This window comes from Lingula anatina, chromosome 2 (genome assembly GCF_051362555.1).
Source record: "Lingula anatina isolate TDL-2025a chromosome 2, LinAna3.0, whole genome shotgun sequence".
Taxonomy (NCBI): Eukaryota; Metazoa; Brachiopoda; class Lingulata; order Lingulida; family Lingulidae; genus Lingula; species Lingula anatina.
In genome coordinates this window covers 33954775-33970782 of record NC_141768.1, presented here as the reverse complement: position 1 = coordinate 33970782, position 16008 = coordinate 33954775, and the positions used below count along the sequence as shown (strand labels likewise).

The 16008-nt window shown below is 35.9% G+C and overlaps 1 protein-coding gene across 6 annotated transcripts in view; it reads left to right on the top strand.

Annotated features, from left to right (window-relative positions):
• LOC106177752 (ATP-binding cassette sub-family C member 9) overlaps positions 1-16008 on the top strand; it is a 47291-nt gene that overhangs the window by 8698 nt on the left and 22585 nt on the right. For 2 of the 6 annotated variants that reach the window (XM_087003756.1, XM_087003755.1), the window contains exons 2-12: positions 3898-3962; positions 5229-5331; positions 5923-6554; positions 7265-7444; positions 7799-7855; positions 9188-9436; positions 9989-10141; positions 13185-13340; positions 13721-13855; positions 14599-14761; positions 14994-15034. In XM_087003756.1, coding sequence (XP_086859882.1) covers positions 5991-6554; positions 7265-7444; positions 7799-7855; positions 9188-9436; positions 9989-10141; positions 13185-13340; positions 13721-13855; positions 14599-14761; positions 14994-15034 — 1698 coding nt within the window. In that variant the 5' untranslated portion in view covers positions 3898-3962; positions 5229-5331; positions 5923-5990. The remainder of the gene's footprint in view (positions 1-3897; positions 3963-5228; positions 5332-5922; positions 6555-7264; positions 7445-7798; positions 7856-9187; positions 9437-9988; positions 10142-13184; positions 13341-13720; positions 13856-14598; positions 14762-14993; positions 15035-16008) is intronic. The other 4 variants (XM_087003753.1, XM_087003754.1, XM_087003757.1 and 1 more) reach the window with 2 other exon arrangements.

Genomic DNA, 16008 nt, shown 5'->3' with positions numbered 1-16008 from the left:
GTAGCACTCCTGTATGCATTCTTGTCTGAAAGTTATCACTATAGTATAGGGAATGGTGAAGCCTAGGGGGTTGAGGGGGGGGGGGTTGAAATTGCCGAAATCTTGCAGGATTACTAAAATTCTTGTTTTTCAAAGTAATACTTATATTGCAATCAGTGCACCTCTGATTCCTAAATGACCTGTTCATGCAAAGAGACTGATTCTTGCTTCGTGAAAAAAGATCATTTACATACAATTCATAACCACTGGGGAAAATATAACCAGATAAGAGATGTGATATTGGAGGACTTAAATGTCAAAACGTGCATGAAGGACGTTTGCCTGGGATAATGGCTGGTCGTTGAACTCTGTGGTCAATAACCAGAGTTATTATGCGTAATTTATAGTGTGGTAGTTGTAGGTCATGGTCTAGAATTTGGTTAGCTTTCACCTGCATGAGTCTCTCGCTGTTTACATACAGGTTCTTTTTTAAGCCACATATTAATATAGGAATAAAGCAATTGAGCTCAGATAAAAAGTGCTGAATGGGAAGATGAGAGAAATCAGAGTAGATAGCTTATAATCTGATGTTAAAAGCAAGTATTTGCACAATCTGATCATGAAATTGCATTTTTACCCCTCCTAACCCCTCCTTAGAAAATAAAATAAAAAAGTATTTGGTGCCCTAAACTTAAAAAAATAATAAACTTTGTTAAAAATGTTATATTTAAATGTGGCAATTAAATTTTTGTACCCCCCCCTAAAAAAAAACTCATTATTTGAATTATTCGTTTACAGTATACCTCCCCCCCCCCCCCTCCCCCAGATGTGGGACAAGTAGATTTTGACACAGGTGGGCAAGTGCCTGAAAAAAACTCATCAAATGCTGTTATGAAAATGCAAAAAAAAAAAAAAAAAATTATTAAATTATCTAAACTCCCAATCTGGGCTACCACACCTTGGCAGTTAGGGGGTACCAGGTGCCGAAAGCTAACACTGGACCATGTCAAGTTTGTCACAATGACAAATCTGTACCTCCAAGTCACAGACAGCAGACATGCTGAAACTGTCTGTCCGATTGGTCATGACTGGGAAAATTTGTCTGGACCGGTAAAAAATTGGACTCGGTCAGTCCAAAGGACCGACAAGAGTTTTAAGAACCGCAATTTTGAATTTACAGTCATCATTCGACATTCTTCACTAATAAAATTATATAAACCCAAAGGGTTTTTTCCCTTCAATTTCAAACCTATCACATTCACAAACAAAGTAAGCCACCTAATTGCACTGGTAGTATATGTCTCAAACGAATAGGGTTATTTTCGGTCCGACAAAAATCCATTCGGCCGGGCAAATTTTTCATTACTGCAGGTCCAAATGTCCAGCCATTCTGAAAAGTTTTCAGCATGTCTGAGACATCACTTTCATTTTAAAGATCTGTGTTAGGCATGTCCATGAATGGTGACTGGGAGGGTGGATATATAGAAGAAAGAACTTTCCTTTCCAAAAACAACTTGGGACTGCAGTTAAGTCTCTGCTAAGAGTTTTAATGATCAGTGGAAGCTAGCAAATACACATTTACAGAATAAAAAAGAAGAAAAAAAGAAAGAAAAATGATGATGATTAAGCAACTTAAGTCTCACCCACTTGGGAAAATACATCCAGATCAACACACCGTAAATCACAAAACTATATTGATGGCCATAGTCAGAAAGTGCTATAATGCTATTTGCCTGGGAAAATGTCAGGTCATTGAACTCTGTGGTCTATAGCAAATGACATCACATGTGTATTAGCTGCACAAAGAAAGGTCATGGAATTCAAGGGGTCCAGACTGGAGCCAGGAAGGATAACATATTATTAAGTAGAAGGAGCATATTTAGTAGATGATGAAGAATGTTTGCCTGGGAAAAAGGAAGGTCATTGAACTCTGTGGTCTATAGCAAATGACATCACATGTATTAGCTGCACAAAGAAAGGTCGTGGAATTCAAGGGGTCCAGACTGAAGGGATCACATATTATTAAGTAGAAGATGCATATTTAGTAGATCTGATGAATGATTGTTTGCCTAGGAAAAGGGAAGGTCATTGAACTCTGTGGTCTATAGCAAATGACATCACATGTAAGCTGTACAAAGAAAGGTCATGGAATTCAAGGTGTCCAGACTGAATGGATCACATATTATTTTAAGTAGAAGGTGCATCTTTAGTAGATGACGACGGCTGATCATTGAGATAAGGCATGTCCTCAAATGGTGAGGAGGGATGGATGGGATGATTATAGGAGGATATTTTCCTATTCAAAGTAAAGCTGAAAAATGCAATTTACCCATAGAATGATCTGTCATATTTCTTTGGGATTTTGATGCAGCCTAAGTATCTGCTGAAAATGCACACTTAGGCTTTGTTCACATGGAAAGTCTATTTTCTAAAAATCTATTTTCTATTCGCGGTATCTTATGATCACGGTCTGTGCCCTGAATATCCCGCAGCGTAATTACTGGCAGCGCGAGCCAGTTACTTATAGTAACTTATAGTAACTGGCTCGCACTGCCAGTAATTACGCCGCGGGACATTCAGGGCACAGACTGTGATCACAAGATATACTGCGAATAGAAAATAGATTTTTAGAAAATAGACTTTCCTTGTGAACGAAGCATAAGTGTGCATTTTCAGCAGATATTTAGCTTCATGTGGTACTGCCAAGGTTCATGATAGAAGCCAGCATATATTCACAATTTACAAAAAAACTTACTGAATTAAAAGCGAAATTAAAAGCTTGGCAGAGTTAAAAGTCTCACCCACTAGGTTAATTTTCCTCAGGCTTACCAATGTTTTATCCTCCTGGTCCATTCCTGATTATTCCTGACCTATTCTTAAAATTTCATCAAATTCATAATCAGACAGACAGACAGACAGATAAATGATTAACTGATAATTAACCATTAACTTATTAGTAGATCACCACCAAAATCTAAGAACTGTAAAGTTAGCCTATTACTCACCTGCCCTGAAAATTTCATTGAAATCCATCCATAACTTTGTGAGTTCACTTAGGCTGGCGATGAACAGAAAGAGAGAGAAAAAGAAAGAAAGAAAGAAAGAAAGAAAGACAGGAGATAGCAGATGGAAAGATGTACAAACGGAGATGAAAACATAACCTCCTTGACATTGGCAGTTATTTGGAAAATAAATAAGATTTCTCATGGTTGTGGATAGATCTTATTTTTAAAGGCTATCCTAGACCTGTTATAACTTTGCGAGTTGTCCTCCAAAAGAATTGTCTTGAAAAATGATCAGGCGTATTATATAAAGAGGCCATACTAGGGGTCATTGTACAATGAAAAAAGTCTAACCTTAGCATAATTTCAAAATATTAAAACTATTAAAATAGTTGCCAGCATTTGCTGTACATTTCTCAAAGTATCACAGGTGGAAAGGTTTTATCTGTGTTATTGATACATATAATTTTTTCTAAATGCTTGTTTTGATTCCTTGTATCATTCATAGATTATTATTTTACTTTGTCTGATTGTGCTAAGTTGTTAGATGTCTTTTTGTTTAAGAAGAACGGGATAAGTTCGCTTGCAGTCTGTAAAATTGAGTGTTTTGTAAAGCAAAAGGTAATTGGGGGCTTGGGGGGGGAGAGGCTGTACTTCTTTCAGTTGTACCTAGTTCTCTAATATGGGGGTGGTTTCCAAAGTAATGACAGTATTTTCACATCTAAAATTCAATATGATCTGACACACTGACAATGATTAACTGTATTACAGTTTGATGTGAAATGAAGAAATGCAGCTCATCTCAAATACAAAGTCCCCTGTTGTGAAATACTCTTGACGCTGACTGGTATTTCTTGTTGCAAACAAAAAGCCAAAGTGGAAAACCTATAAATTCATTTTTTACAATTTTTTTCAGCAAGCAAGATGAATTTGTCAAAGTTTATGCAGGAAGAACTGGTTGTATAAATGCAGAATAAAAAGGTAAGTTTATCCTTTTATTCCATTTGTTATGTAGAGAAACTGTTTATTTATTAGCGTGAGAAAGTTGAAACTTTGGGGATTGATATTGTCAGAGATATGCATGGGTTCTTTGGAATTTAATTGCACCTGAGTTTGGACTGTCCAAGATGGGTGGTTGATTCTAAATTCTTTTTACATTTTTATTACTGCTAGACCATGTGTGTTACTAAGTTGAAACTTTTGGGATTGATGGACCTATATCATCAAGGATGTGCATGAACACTTTGGGATTTTATTGAACCCGGGGGTTTGGCTGTCCCTGGGGAGTGATTGATTCTAAATTATTATCATCTTTACAATATGGGGAAGTGGTGTATTATATGCAATAGTTATCCATCAACACCATCAAGTTTTTTCTTTTGTACATATGTGTTTAACAAGGATAGCAGCCAAATGAAAGGATCGAGCATTTTTATGGAGGGGGACTTAGATGTGTGCTCATTGATTCAGTAAATACTCTTTATTCTTTTCTGAAATAAAATAAACATAAAACATTTACCTGTAAAAATAATTTTGTTCTGAATCAATTAAGGATCGTTTGAAGTGAGCTGACACGTCAGCTCATTGCCACTAAGCCCAACCATATGCCATCATATAGTTTTAAATGGCATAACTTAAAGAAGTACCAAAGGGTATTGTTTCCTAAATACCTTCAAATGATATTTGAACAGATATTTTCGGCTTTCTTTCTGAGCTACACATATCCTTTGGTCATTTTTTTCCAAATCTCATTTGAATACTTATGCTATGGCAGGCACAGCAGTGATGCGTCATCATCATGCATTGCCACATCATTTGGTAGATTTTTACAAACTGTAGGGACCGAGAAATAAGTCGAGTTTTGATCAGAATTCTGAAGAAAGAGCAGTTGTAGAGCTTTTTTTTTTTTTGACTAACCAAGTGTTGCGCTTTATCCTTTTGCATATACACTTAATATGAGTCGTATAAAAGCTGCTAGTATTGATTTATATATGCTTCACTGGCAGTCTACCCTTACTTTATATGTTACTTTAAGAGGAATGTTGATTGTCACTTTTGATAAATCTTTACACGTTACAATCAAAGCTATTCAATTTTATTTTAGAGCTTTTTAACAAGCTTTTTAAAGTTAAAAACTTCATTTGTTGAAAGAAAATGATTGACAGTTTGATTGTTAAAGACTGAACATTTTTATTTATTTAACATTGATTTGATGACAGCTTAAAAATCTGTTTAAAAACATGTCAGTTGATATATACCATGTCAAGTGTCCAGAACAAATGACACAGATGAGGTGTGTCATGTAGATACAGTGTAATAAAATACATCAGCCAATGCTGCAGTGATTTAGGTACAAAATATTACAGAAATAATACAAGATCATATAATCTTAAATAGAGGATAAAATATCATAGTATAATGTAAGAAATTATTTATACTTATTGTACACCTAAAGACCATCACTATAGTTGAACATGTATACGTGTACACACATTCACTTGACATCCACTGCGGTAGCAGTTAAATACACTACTTAATTGTCAGCAAGGTGTTTGTGACGTCCATACTGCCTTGCATTAATATCTTGTATATATATATATATGCCACACACACCTTGCATTGTTACATGCCCTCGACAATTGAAATCTGAGTTTTAAAAGGCTTAGGATGGGGAGCTCTGGTGACTATCAGTGACCAGTCGAATTTTGTACAGTTATTGTTGCCTTAATGGATACAGCCATGGTGAGTCTACTAACGAATACATTATGAAAATATATTTAATTGGGATGATAGGTGGTCTTCACAGAGAAGTAAGAAGATTCCACTTCAGGTATCAGCCACAGCTTATTTGATCAAATTATACCTGGAAAATTGACATGTTATTGCCCATTTTAGCAAAGTATTGACATATATTGAAAGAAAATCCTCTCTCTCCTTGCAGTCACCCAAGGCCACAAATGCGGCAAAACTGTGCTGCCTAATGGTGGACTGACACTGCCTGGGATTGAAATGGATTTCTGTGGTCCAAACGGTTCCCACTACAGCGTGGAGGAAGGGTTGTTCTCCAACGAGTGTTTTGTCGACGGACTGACCATTGTGCCCCACACGTTATTTGTCACACTGGCCATTCCCGTTCTTATCATCCTGTGGAAATCGCATGACTCTGGCCATCGAAGTACAACGTCTTGGGTGCACTTCCAGGGGCATTCCGTTCGCTGGATTTTAACCATCTGCCTCATTGTGTTCAACATATTGGAGATAGGAGAAGGGTTAATCTCGGATGGCAAACTGGCGGGGCTTCGCCTCCATGTTTTCTTACCTCATTGTATCAGTGTGGTAGCAGCTGTCATTGCCATTGTCTACTACCAGAAGATTGAAGCATGGAATTCGCCAACCTTTCTTCTCCTTTTGATGTTCTATTGGCTGACCGCTCTGGTCACAAAGTCCATGGAAGTTGCCTCCTTATTCAAGAAAGGCCTTAATGTTGGAGAACTGAGGTTCGACCTGCAGTGGGATGTCATTATAGTGTATTTCCTCCTGATTTGCGTTGAATTATATGTGCTTTTTGCCCAGGTAAGTATTATCAAATAGCACTGGGATGGAAATTTTTGAACCTTTTCAATGGCTGTTAATTTCTGGAACATGATATCTTAGATTTTTATTTTTATTTTTTTATTTTATTTTATTTATTTATTTATTCATTTTTTTTTTTTTTTTTTTGTGTGTGTGTGTGTGTGTGTGTGTGTGTGTGTGTGTGTGTGTGTGTGTGTGTGTGTGTGTGTGTGTGTGTGTGTAATTTTGATGAAACTTCCTGAAGAGGGGATATTAAGGGAATATCAGGGGCGGATTTAGGCCGTCTTCTGGGTCTTCTGGAAGACGGTCAGATTTTAAAGTTTACATTGACGGGTATGTTATATTTTCTGTCGGAAGACGGTCAAAAATTTTGGACGAATTAACAAAGATAAATTGGAAGACTGTCAAAAAATATCTCTGGATCCGCCCCTGAATATGGTCTATATTTTTGACAATAGCATTAGATAATATATGCAAAGGCTATTTAACTGTAAATATTTGTCCTAATAGTCTCAGACTACAGTAGGGTAATGCTTTTGCAAAGCCATTTTGAGCCTGTATCTGTTGATCAAGAAATTATCTTCAAAAAGCAAATATGACAATAATTAAAAAGCAAATATTATTTTCTTTCAAATTTAAGTGCCATTGGCACAGATTTTTTTAAAATTAAGACTAGGTTATTGAGTAAAAGAATCACATAATTTTTTCAGAGATATGTCTGTTTCAAAAGGAAGCGGCACCTGAGTCCCCCGGAAGAGCTACATAGAACCAGATACTACTACAGCTATGCCAGCTTTCTATCTCAGTGTACCTACTGGTGGATGAACCGTTTGTTATCTAAAGGTTATAAAAAACCTCTAGAGTTAAAAGACCTTGGAAAATTGCCAGAGGTAAGGCATAACACTCTCTCTCTCTCTCTCTCTCTCTCTCTCTCTCTCTCTCTCTCTCTCTCTCTCTCTCTCTCTCTCTCTCTCTCTCTCTCTCTCTCTCTCTCTCTCTCTCTCTCTCTCTCTCTCTCTCTCTCTCTCTCTCTCTCTCTCTCTCACACACACACACACTATTACTACGTGTTTCATTTTACTGACTTACAAATTACAAATTTTAAAGATGATACATTTGTGTTTTAACTTGCTTTTGCTATGCAATCCCGAATCTGAATGTAGAACACATCATTTTCTATTCATTATCAAATAACTGTTGATAAATATTCACATATATGTCATCATGATTTTGGATCACTTCAGGCTGAGTGGACAGTGACCAATTATAAGAAACTAAAGAGTGTGTTCCAGGCAGAAAAGGTTGGTCAGTGAATAAGAAGGATAGGTTCTTGGATTACTTAAATGATATGAGAGTATTAAAACTGGTACTGATGCCTGCTACTTAGAAAAGAGACGCCCTTTTCACATGATCAGATTTTGCAAATTTTAGGCAAGGAAACTAACTGAAATGCAGAAGCAATCGTCCAAACAGCAGTGGGGAAAGGTACCAACTACCCACTCCATTTTACGTAAAAGATAGATAGACAGACAGACAGACCTTCCCTAGTTCCCACCATAAGAGAGGTTATCAGGATTTTACATCAGAGTAATCAAGGCCATGGCTAATGGCCAAAAGCTGTTGTTATAACCTTTCACTATTTTTTAGATATATATCAGTATTAATACTCTCAAGTATGACATAAGTGCGTAATGGGTTACTTTTCATGGATGATTTAAGAACATTTTTTTAAGTGGCTGAAAATGATGGTTAGGAGGATGAGTAAGAAATGATACTCATAATAATAATAAAAATATTATTATTATTATTGTTGTTTGCACTGTGTACTTGAAATGTGCAGCCAAATCACAAGAAAGAACCACACAACAAAATTCTTATTGCTGAAATTGCTTATTACCACAACTGATCTTTATAAATGGGGTATTATGGAACAGTGCTGTTGATCCACTTTTTATGACAAATAAATTTTGGACCCAGATTATACAAAAATCTGTCACTCACACATTCACATGCGCGTGTGCACACACATTCTGTAAGCAAGTAATGTTATTATTATCCCTACACTTTTGTGACAAAAGGTAAAAGATCATAGACATTACCTTGTACTACTATTTTCATTTGCAATGCCAACATCATGGAATTTTGAAAAATAGTTTAATACAATTATCTGTAAATGTTTGTAGTGAACCTTAATTACCCAAGCAAATTATCTGGACATATAAAAAGTGTCATAGTTTTAACACATTTGTCAGTCTATTTCATGTTCTCTATCTGACCCCACTTCGTGTTATCAGTCAATCTTGAAGTAATAGTGATAATCATATTGATTATATTTAATATTGACTTAGTGATGTTGTGAATAAAAAAGATTGACTTCATGCTTTCATCTGTTGTGTTCACAACAGAGTAGACTTGAACATGTAATAGACTAATTTGAGACTAATGGAAGTTGGCAGTGTACAAAGTTACTACATGAACCCTGCTTCTCTTTTAACCTTACAGTCTTTTGTTATGCGTTATGATCATGCTGGGATATCAATTTGCTTAAATAAGATCTAAGATAATTCTGATGTGACCGCAACCTGATAAGTGCAAAGTGAATGCTTTTATATGTCTTCCTCTTCTTTCTGCAGATTAAGTCTGAGTCAGAACAAGACAAGTTCTCCTTAATCCACTGCTATGGGCGAGTCACATGGCCTATGCTTTGTCTGTCTGGCTTCTACAGGCTGGCGGGCGACCTGCTCCAATTTGCAGCTCCTTTGTGCATAAGTGGCATCGTGACTTATGTTACTGTGGAGAATGGTAGAGCCAGTGAAATGAAAAATCCAGCCATTCGAAATAATAGCACAGCATCAAGCACTTTAGATTTAGAACGTCCACAGGTACTTCATTGTTATGTTGCAAACAAGGGTAATAACTGGTAGATGTAAGGCAGAGTTACGTGCCTGTTATCACTGCCTAATAGCTAAACGAAATTGAATTGTATGTTGACATCATAAATGTGATGTAAAATGACCTAATTAGATGGGAGCAAGATTTACATATGAGAAAAAATAGTGTAATCAGCGAATCAAATTTTAAAACAGAATTCATGTTTTTGTCATAGTTATGGTAAGCAAAAGGATTGGATATGCTCTGATGCAGTCTGTTGTTTAGTGTAGACTGTCAACTATTTAATTATTGCTGATGGTGTTTCAAAGACTTCTTTAATTTCTTATTTTTGTGAGAAAATCATTTCTTGGAATTAATATAACAGTGGGACATATGAGAAAGGTCAAGCTTGCATGTCACCCACGCTGCATGCTAATTATATATTGTCACTGTAGAAATTAAATGGTTTTCTATCAGCCAGACTTGATGAAATTTTTTAGTCTTTTCACATCTTACTTAGAAATGTCGTCATATTTTGAAGAAAAGGATAATTTTTTTTTTAGCACAACCTGTATGTTTCACCAGCTGAATTTGTCACAAATGGTTATGTGCTGGCTATGCTGTTGTTCCTGGCGTCATTGGTCATGAGCACCTTCTTGCAGAACTCTCATTTTCTGCTTATTCGAGAAGGTGCTAGAATCAAAGTAGCTCTGCAGGTTAGTAGGTCAAAATCAATACTTGTTGAATGTAGCCTACCGTAATTTGGAGTGTTGCTAACATGCATGGTTGAAATACTTTGTTTTTCCTGGAAAAGGTGAACCATATTATTAAAGGTGCTAATTTTAATAGATTTCATTCAATAAAGATATGTAAAGTAAAATAGATTTGGCTCAAAATTATTTCGTGCTGAAGTGTCAAAAGGCTTTTTTGTCATGAACTTTGTGTTGATGAAGTGGACCTTGTTTAGAAAGCTCACTGTGGAATTAGTATTGAAAATCTTATCAAAATGCAATTTTTTTTGATATTTTGGGCAAATAAATAAAATTTTTATGGGCACTGTAAAATGCCAATCAATGAACAGTGCTAATCCAAAAGAAAAAAAAAACAATTTGCAATCAAGTTTATTGTACCACCAGCGTTAGCGCTGGCTGTACACATGGTTTTAGTCCCGTCCGGTCCGTTCCTGCGGCTCCGCCGGCTCCGCCGCCATGTTACCATTACCGCTTCTCCTCCTAGACGGTAAGGACCCCCATACCCATCTCTTGGATTTAGGTCACCTATAATCTCAACTCGTTCCATGTAAAATTTGGGCTTTGTCGGTATTGGGGTCTAGGTGTGGCACTCATTGCAATGTACCCTTGTCCAAAAATGGCAAAATTAAATGCTAATTATCTACCCTACGGAAGGAATTATGGGAAAAATTTCTACAGACGGCTTTCCAAAAGTCATATGTGTAGATTTCAAATATGCCCTTGGATTTGACCTTTGACCTTTATTTCAAGGTCAAACGGGCAAAAATTTTCAAAAAAATTAATTTTTTTTCGAAAAAAAATTTATTTGCGCTGTTATTCAGACACCACACAGACTTAACCAATAATATTATTGGAAAATGTTACCCTTCAGGTCATCTTTCACCTGTGTGAATTTGGGGTCAATCGGTGCATTTTCACGGGTGTAGCGGCCATAAGATACCGAAACTGAAAACTGTCTCTAATTCGGGAACCGTTAATGCTAGAGACCCATTCTTTTTTGCATTTTGTAGAGCATGTAAAGCCCAACACTGGAGGTGGTCTCCGTTTTTTTGTATTCCATACGGTTTTCGAGTTACGCTGTATCAAAAAGTACATATTGGTGGTGAAAGCAAAATGTGCAGTACGGTAATGGATAATAAATTTTGAACTCCGGAAAAATAAAACATAAGGCTTGGCAAAGCAGACAACTTGTGGTCAAAAATGACATTATTTCATCAAATTTGAACATCTGGAACTTCAGAGCACCTCCCATTTCAAGAATTTTGACCAAAATGACCTTTTCTTTATTTTAATTAAATTTTTCTGTAGGAAATTTATTGCACATTATGGTAACTCCAAAATTATAACATTTAGTCCCTTATATCTCCAAAACTGGCAGAGATAAGTCCATAGTTACTATTGAAGTTGAATAGGAAGTCATGTACTGGCAATCTTACTGTGACCTTGAAATTGACCTTTGACCTACTTTTCACCATGAACTGAACTTTGCAAATTTTGCCTCCCTTTTATCTCCAAAACTGGCAGAGATAGGTCCATAGTTACTATTGAAGTTGAATAGAAAGTCATATACTGGCAATCTAAATGTGACCTTGAAATTGACCTTTGACCTACTTTTCACCATGAACTGAACTTTGGAAATTTTGCTTCCCTTTTATCTCCAAAACTAGCAGAGATACATCCATAGTTACTATTGAAGTTGAATAGGAAGTCATATACTGGCAATCTAAATGTGACCTTGAAATTGACCTTTGACCTACTTTTCACCATGAACTGAACTCTGCTAATTTCTTTCTCTTTTAACTCCAAACCTGGCAGAGATAGGTCCATAGTTACTATTGAAGTTGAATAGGAAGTCATATACTGGCAATCTAAATGTGACCTTGAAATTGACCTTTGACCTACTTTTTATCATGAATTGAACTTTGCAAATTTTGCTTCCCTTTTATCTCCAAAACTAGCAGAGATACATCCATAGTTACTATTGAAGTTGAATAGGAAGTCATATACTGGCAATCGAAATGTGACCTTGAAATTGAGCTTTGACCTACTTTTCACCATGACCTGAACTTTGCAAATTTTGCCTCCCTTTTATCTCCAAAACTGGCAGAGATAGGTCCATAGTTTCTATTGAACTTGAATATGAAGTCATATACTGGCAATCTAAATGTGACCTTGAAATTGACCTTTGACCTACTTTTCACCATGAACTGAACTCTGCTAATTTCTTTCTCTTTTAACTCCAAACCTGGCAGAGATAGGTCCATAGTTACTATTGAAGTTGAATAGGAAGTCATATACTGGCAATCTAAATGTGACCTTGAAATTGACCTTTGACCTACTTTTTATCATGAATTGAACTTTGCAAATTTTGGTTCCCTTTTATCTCCAAAACTGGCAGAGATAGGTCCATAGTTACTATTGAACTTGAATAGGAAGTCATATACTGGCAATCTAAATGTGACCTTGAAATTGACCTTTGACCTTCTTATAATCATGAACTTAACTTTGATTGTACCATTTTAAGTTATATATATTTTTTGCGTATTTTGAAAATTCTTGTTGATTGCATTTTTACAGCTTGTCAAGCATAAGACTAGTGGCTGTGTCCCTTATTTTGCGTATGTGGGGGTCTATACGAATGCGCTTGCTCAGCTGGTGGTACAATATTCGGAGGCGGTATCGCCTCTCTGATCCTCTAGTTTCTCAATGTTATTAGAATACAACCATTCCTTCTGTGAATAACAGTATGGCACAACATGATATGTGTCTTATAAAGAATTGATTATTACCAAATTGTACCAGCACTTTTTATCTTCCATTGTGCTGTGTGTCCTTTTATGTGAAATGTGCCACCATAGAATTATGATGTATAAGTGTATTTTTATATCCTTGAAACAACAGTTAGTAAGAGCTGTAATACATACTGTGCACTCGGTGTCTTCTTATAGATAAAAAGTGGTAGGCTTTCACAGGAATAAGTTCCTTTTGTTTTTGTTTCCTTTCACAGGCAATGATTTATGAAAAGACCTTACAGCTGTCGAGCTGTCCAATAAATAGTGGGCAGATAACGAGTGGACAGATCTCAAACTACATGTCCAATGATGTCAGCATCATCTGTATGGCTTTCTCATTGTTTCACCACGTATGGGCAATGCCATTATTGGTAAGACAGACATAGAATGGCGGAATCATATTATGTTTTGTATAATAATTGGAACAAATTAGACCCTGCACAAGTAATTGTCTTTTGAATTTATATGGATGTAACTAATGCCAGGTGTATCGTTGTAACTGTCAAGGTATGTTAATTTTACTTAAAGTGAGATTTTTAAAATAAAAGATGTCAGTGGATACATTGTTTTAAAACATTGAAATTTTCAATTCTGTAATTGATATACGGATTAAGTAAGAGTGCTATAAGGGCAAATAAGGCTTTTCCCAGAAAGGATACTTATTATATGTATCCATAGAAAATATTATTAAGGAATCTCTAGAGTAAAGTCCACACTTTTGACATTTCTAAGATTGCATTTTTTTTTCTAGGTAATCTTGTGCTTGATAATGCTGCACAGCCAAATGGGTTACAGTGCAGTGATTGGTGGTTGTGTGGTCTTCATACTGACCCCAATACAGTATAAAGTGGCATCATATGCTGCATTTATAAATCAAGATATCATGGCAAGTTTTATTATGTTCTCTCTTCTCATTGTGTGTATTTTCACTCTCATTCCAACTGAGTGTAAGATGGTCTCTTTTGCTGCATTTACGAATGCATTTTTTAATTCTCACCATGCACATGTTGTTGCTCTCTCAGCATTCATTAAGCAAAATAACAGTGCCAGTTTCCACTTTAATCATGCAGGGGGTATTGAATCTTTTCACCCCCCCCCCCCCCATCTCACCCATAGTTTTAATTGATCTCCTATGCTGAATTCCTAAATCAGGATATTAATTATTGTGAGCTTATGTCACTGATATATTCACAGGGGGGTATCTTTCCTATTAGACCAGACAGCCAGATTACATAGAGAGCTGAAATATAATTGGATTATAAGCAAAATCTCCTTGTTACCAGTGCCATTTATATTGTTGACTGCAGTATGCTCCATGTAAAACGTGTGATTCACATTAATGACTTTTTTTGCTTTACCATAGCAGTTGTTTTAAAAGTAAGCTGAAAAATTCAGAATGCTGAATATCTTCTTCTTTTCTTCTTCTTCTTTTAAAAATTTATTAAATTATTTATTTATTTATTTTTATTTTTTTTATTTTTTCCTAATTTGAATGTATTTTCCCTGGCAGTTTGGTCAACGTATGATAAAGATGGCTAATGCCTCTCAAAACCACTAGGTAGTATAGTATGTATTGATAATAATTCATAAAGATTGTGAGTTTCTCATTTTAAACTGTACCTATTTCAGCAATGTTCTGATACTCGTTTGAAGAGAATAAGTGAACTTTTTCAAGCCATCAAACTTCTCAAACTTTATGCCTGGGAAGTGGTATTCTCTCAGCAAGTTGAAGAAATCAGAAAAAAAGAAATCAAGTTCCTGCTCAAAGCTTGTTTTTTCAAAACTATTGCATGTAAGTTGCCATGATTTTATCAACAAATTTTCTGATCTATTTATTTCTTTGGTTTTTGTGAAGAAAACAAAAAAGAAATAAAGTTTTCATCCTGGATATATTCATTCAATCAAATCTGGTTTGAAAATACGAAAATACAATGTAAATTAAATTTCATTATAAGGTATGAAAAAAAGAACAACAGATTAGAGATGCTGTGCATCACATTTGACAATGTTTTTTTTTCTTTTAGTTTTTATAACAAATGCAGGCCCTGTCATACTCATGCTTGTGGTAAGTAAATGTTTTTTGATCCTTTGATTATCTCTCCTTGCCCCCAGAATCTTTAAATGACTCATTTTACCATTAGTCTGTTTTACAAAATGACAAAAGCTTTTGAACTCTCTTAAGTCTGCTAAACTCAGATAGCCAACCTTTGACACGCCTGAATAGGCTGGCTAATGTCACTGATGTGGATGAAAGTGTTGAGAAAGAAATTCCGACCACAGACGTAGCTTTAAGATAAAAGAAGTAAGGCAAACTGACCTTAGATCCTTTGTAAAATGCTACTTCTTGGAATCTTAGCTGGGTCTGCCAAGACTGGTTCCCTTGAGTTGAAAAAAGACCCCAATTCTTGAGATACTACTTAGAGCACATTCAGAACAGCAAACTAAGACCCCATTCCCAGAGTTTTGATCGATCCAACTAGATCGACCTAACTCCCTGGGGGTTCACGCTAAATAGCTGTCAGCCGAGCGGGCACAAAAGTGAATTACCCCCTTACAGCTTGTAGTAGGCGGAACGGACATTTAAGCCGGATTATCTGACAGTAATCTAGTGAGACTCCCCACGGGGATAGATCGATCTAAAATCTATGGGAATGCACCCTAACAGATCAGTGGATCAAATATAGCTGACCCACTGGAATGCATAATCTCCGTGGGAAATCTATTAAGTGTTTAATCAGGAATTAAGTGGCAGGCTTTTTAGTGGTTCGCCATATTTCATCTGCAGATCTTTTGAGTCCGCTGATGTGTATGCGCTTTTATTTAGAGAGAATATTCTCAGTTGTATTGAGATGGAGACTATAACTGGAACCAAGGCATATTTATATTGCTCTAGCTTTGAATTCCATGACAGGTAAAACAATAAAATGAAAAAGAATTTGTACAATTTCATTTTGTTATTTTCATGCTTATTTTCCAAAGTGAAAGAGTGCTTTTTTTCCACCACCAAGACATACAAATATTCTTCCCTGGTTCTTGCTT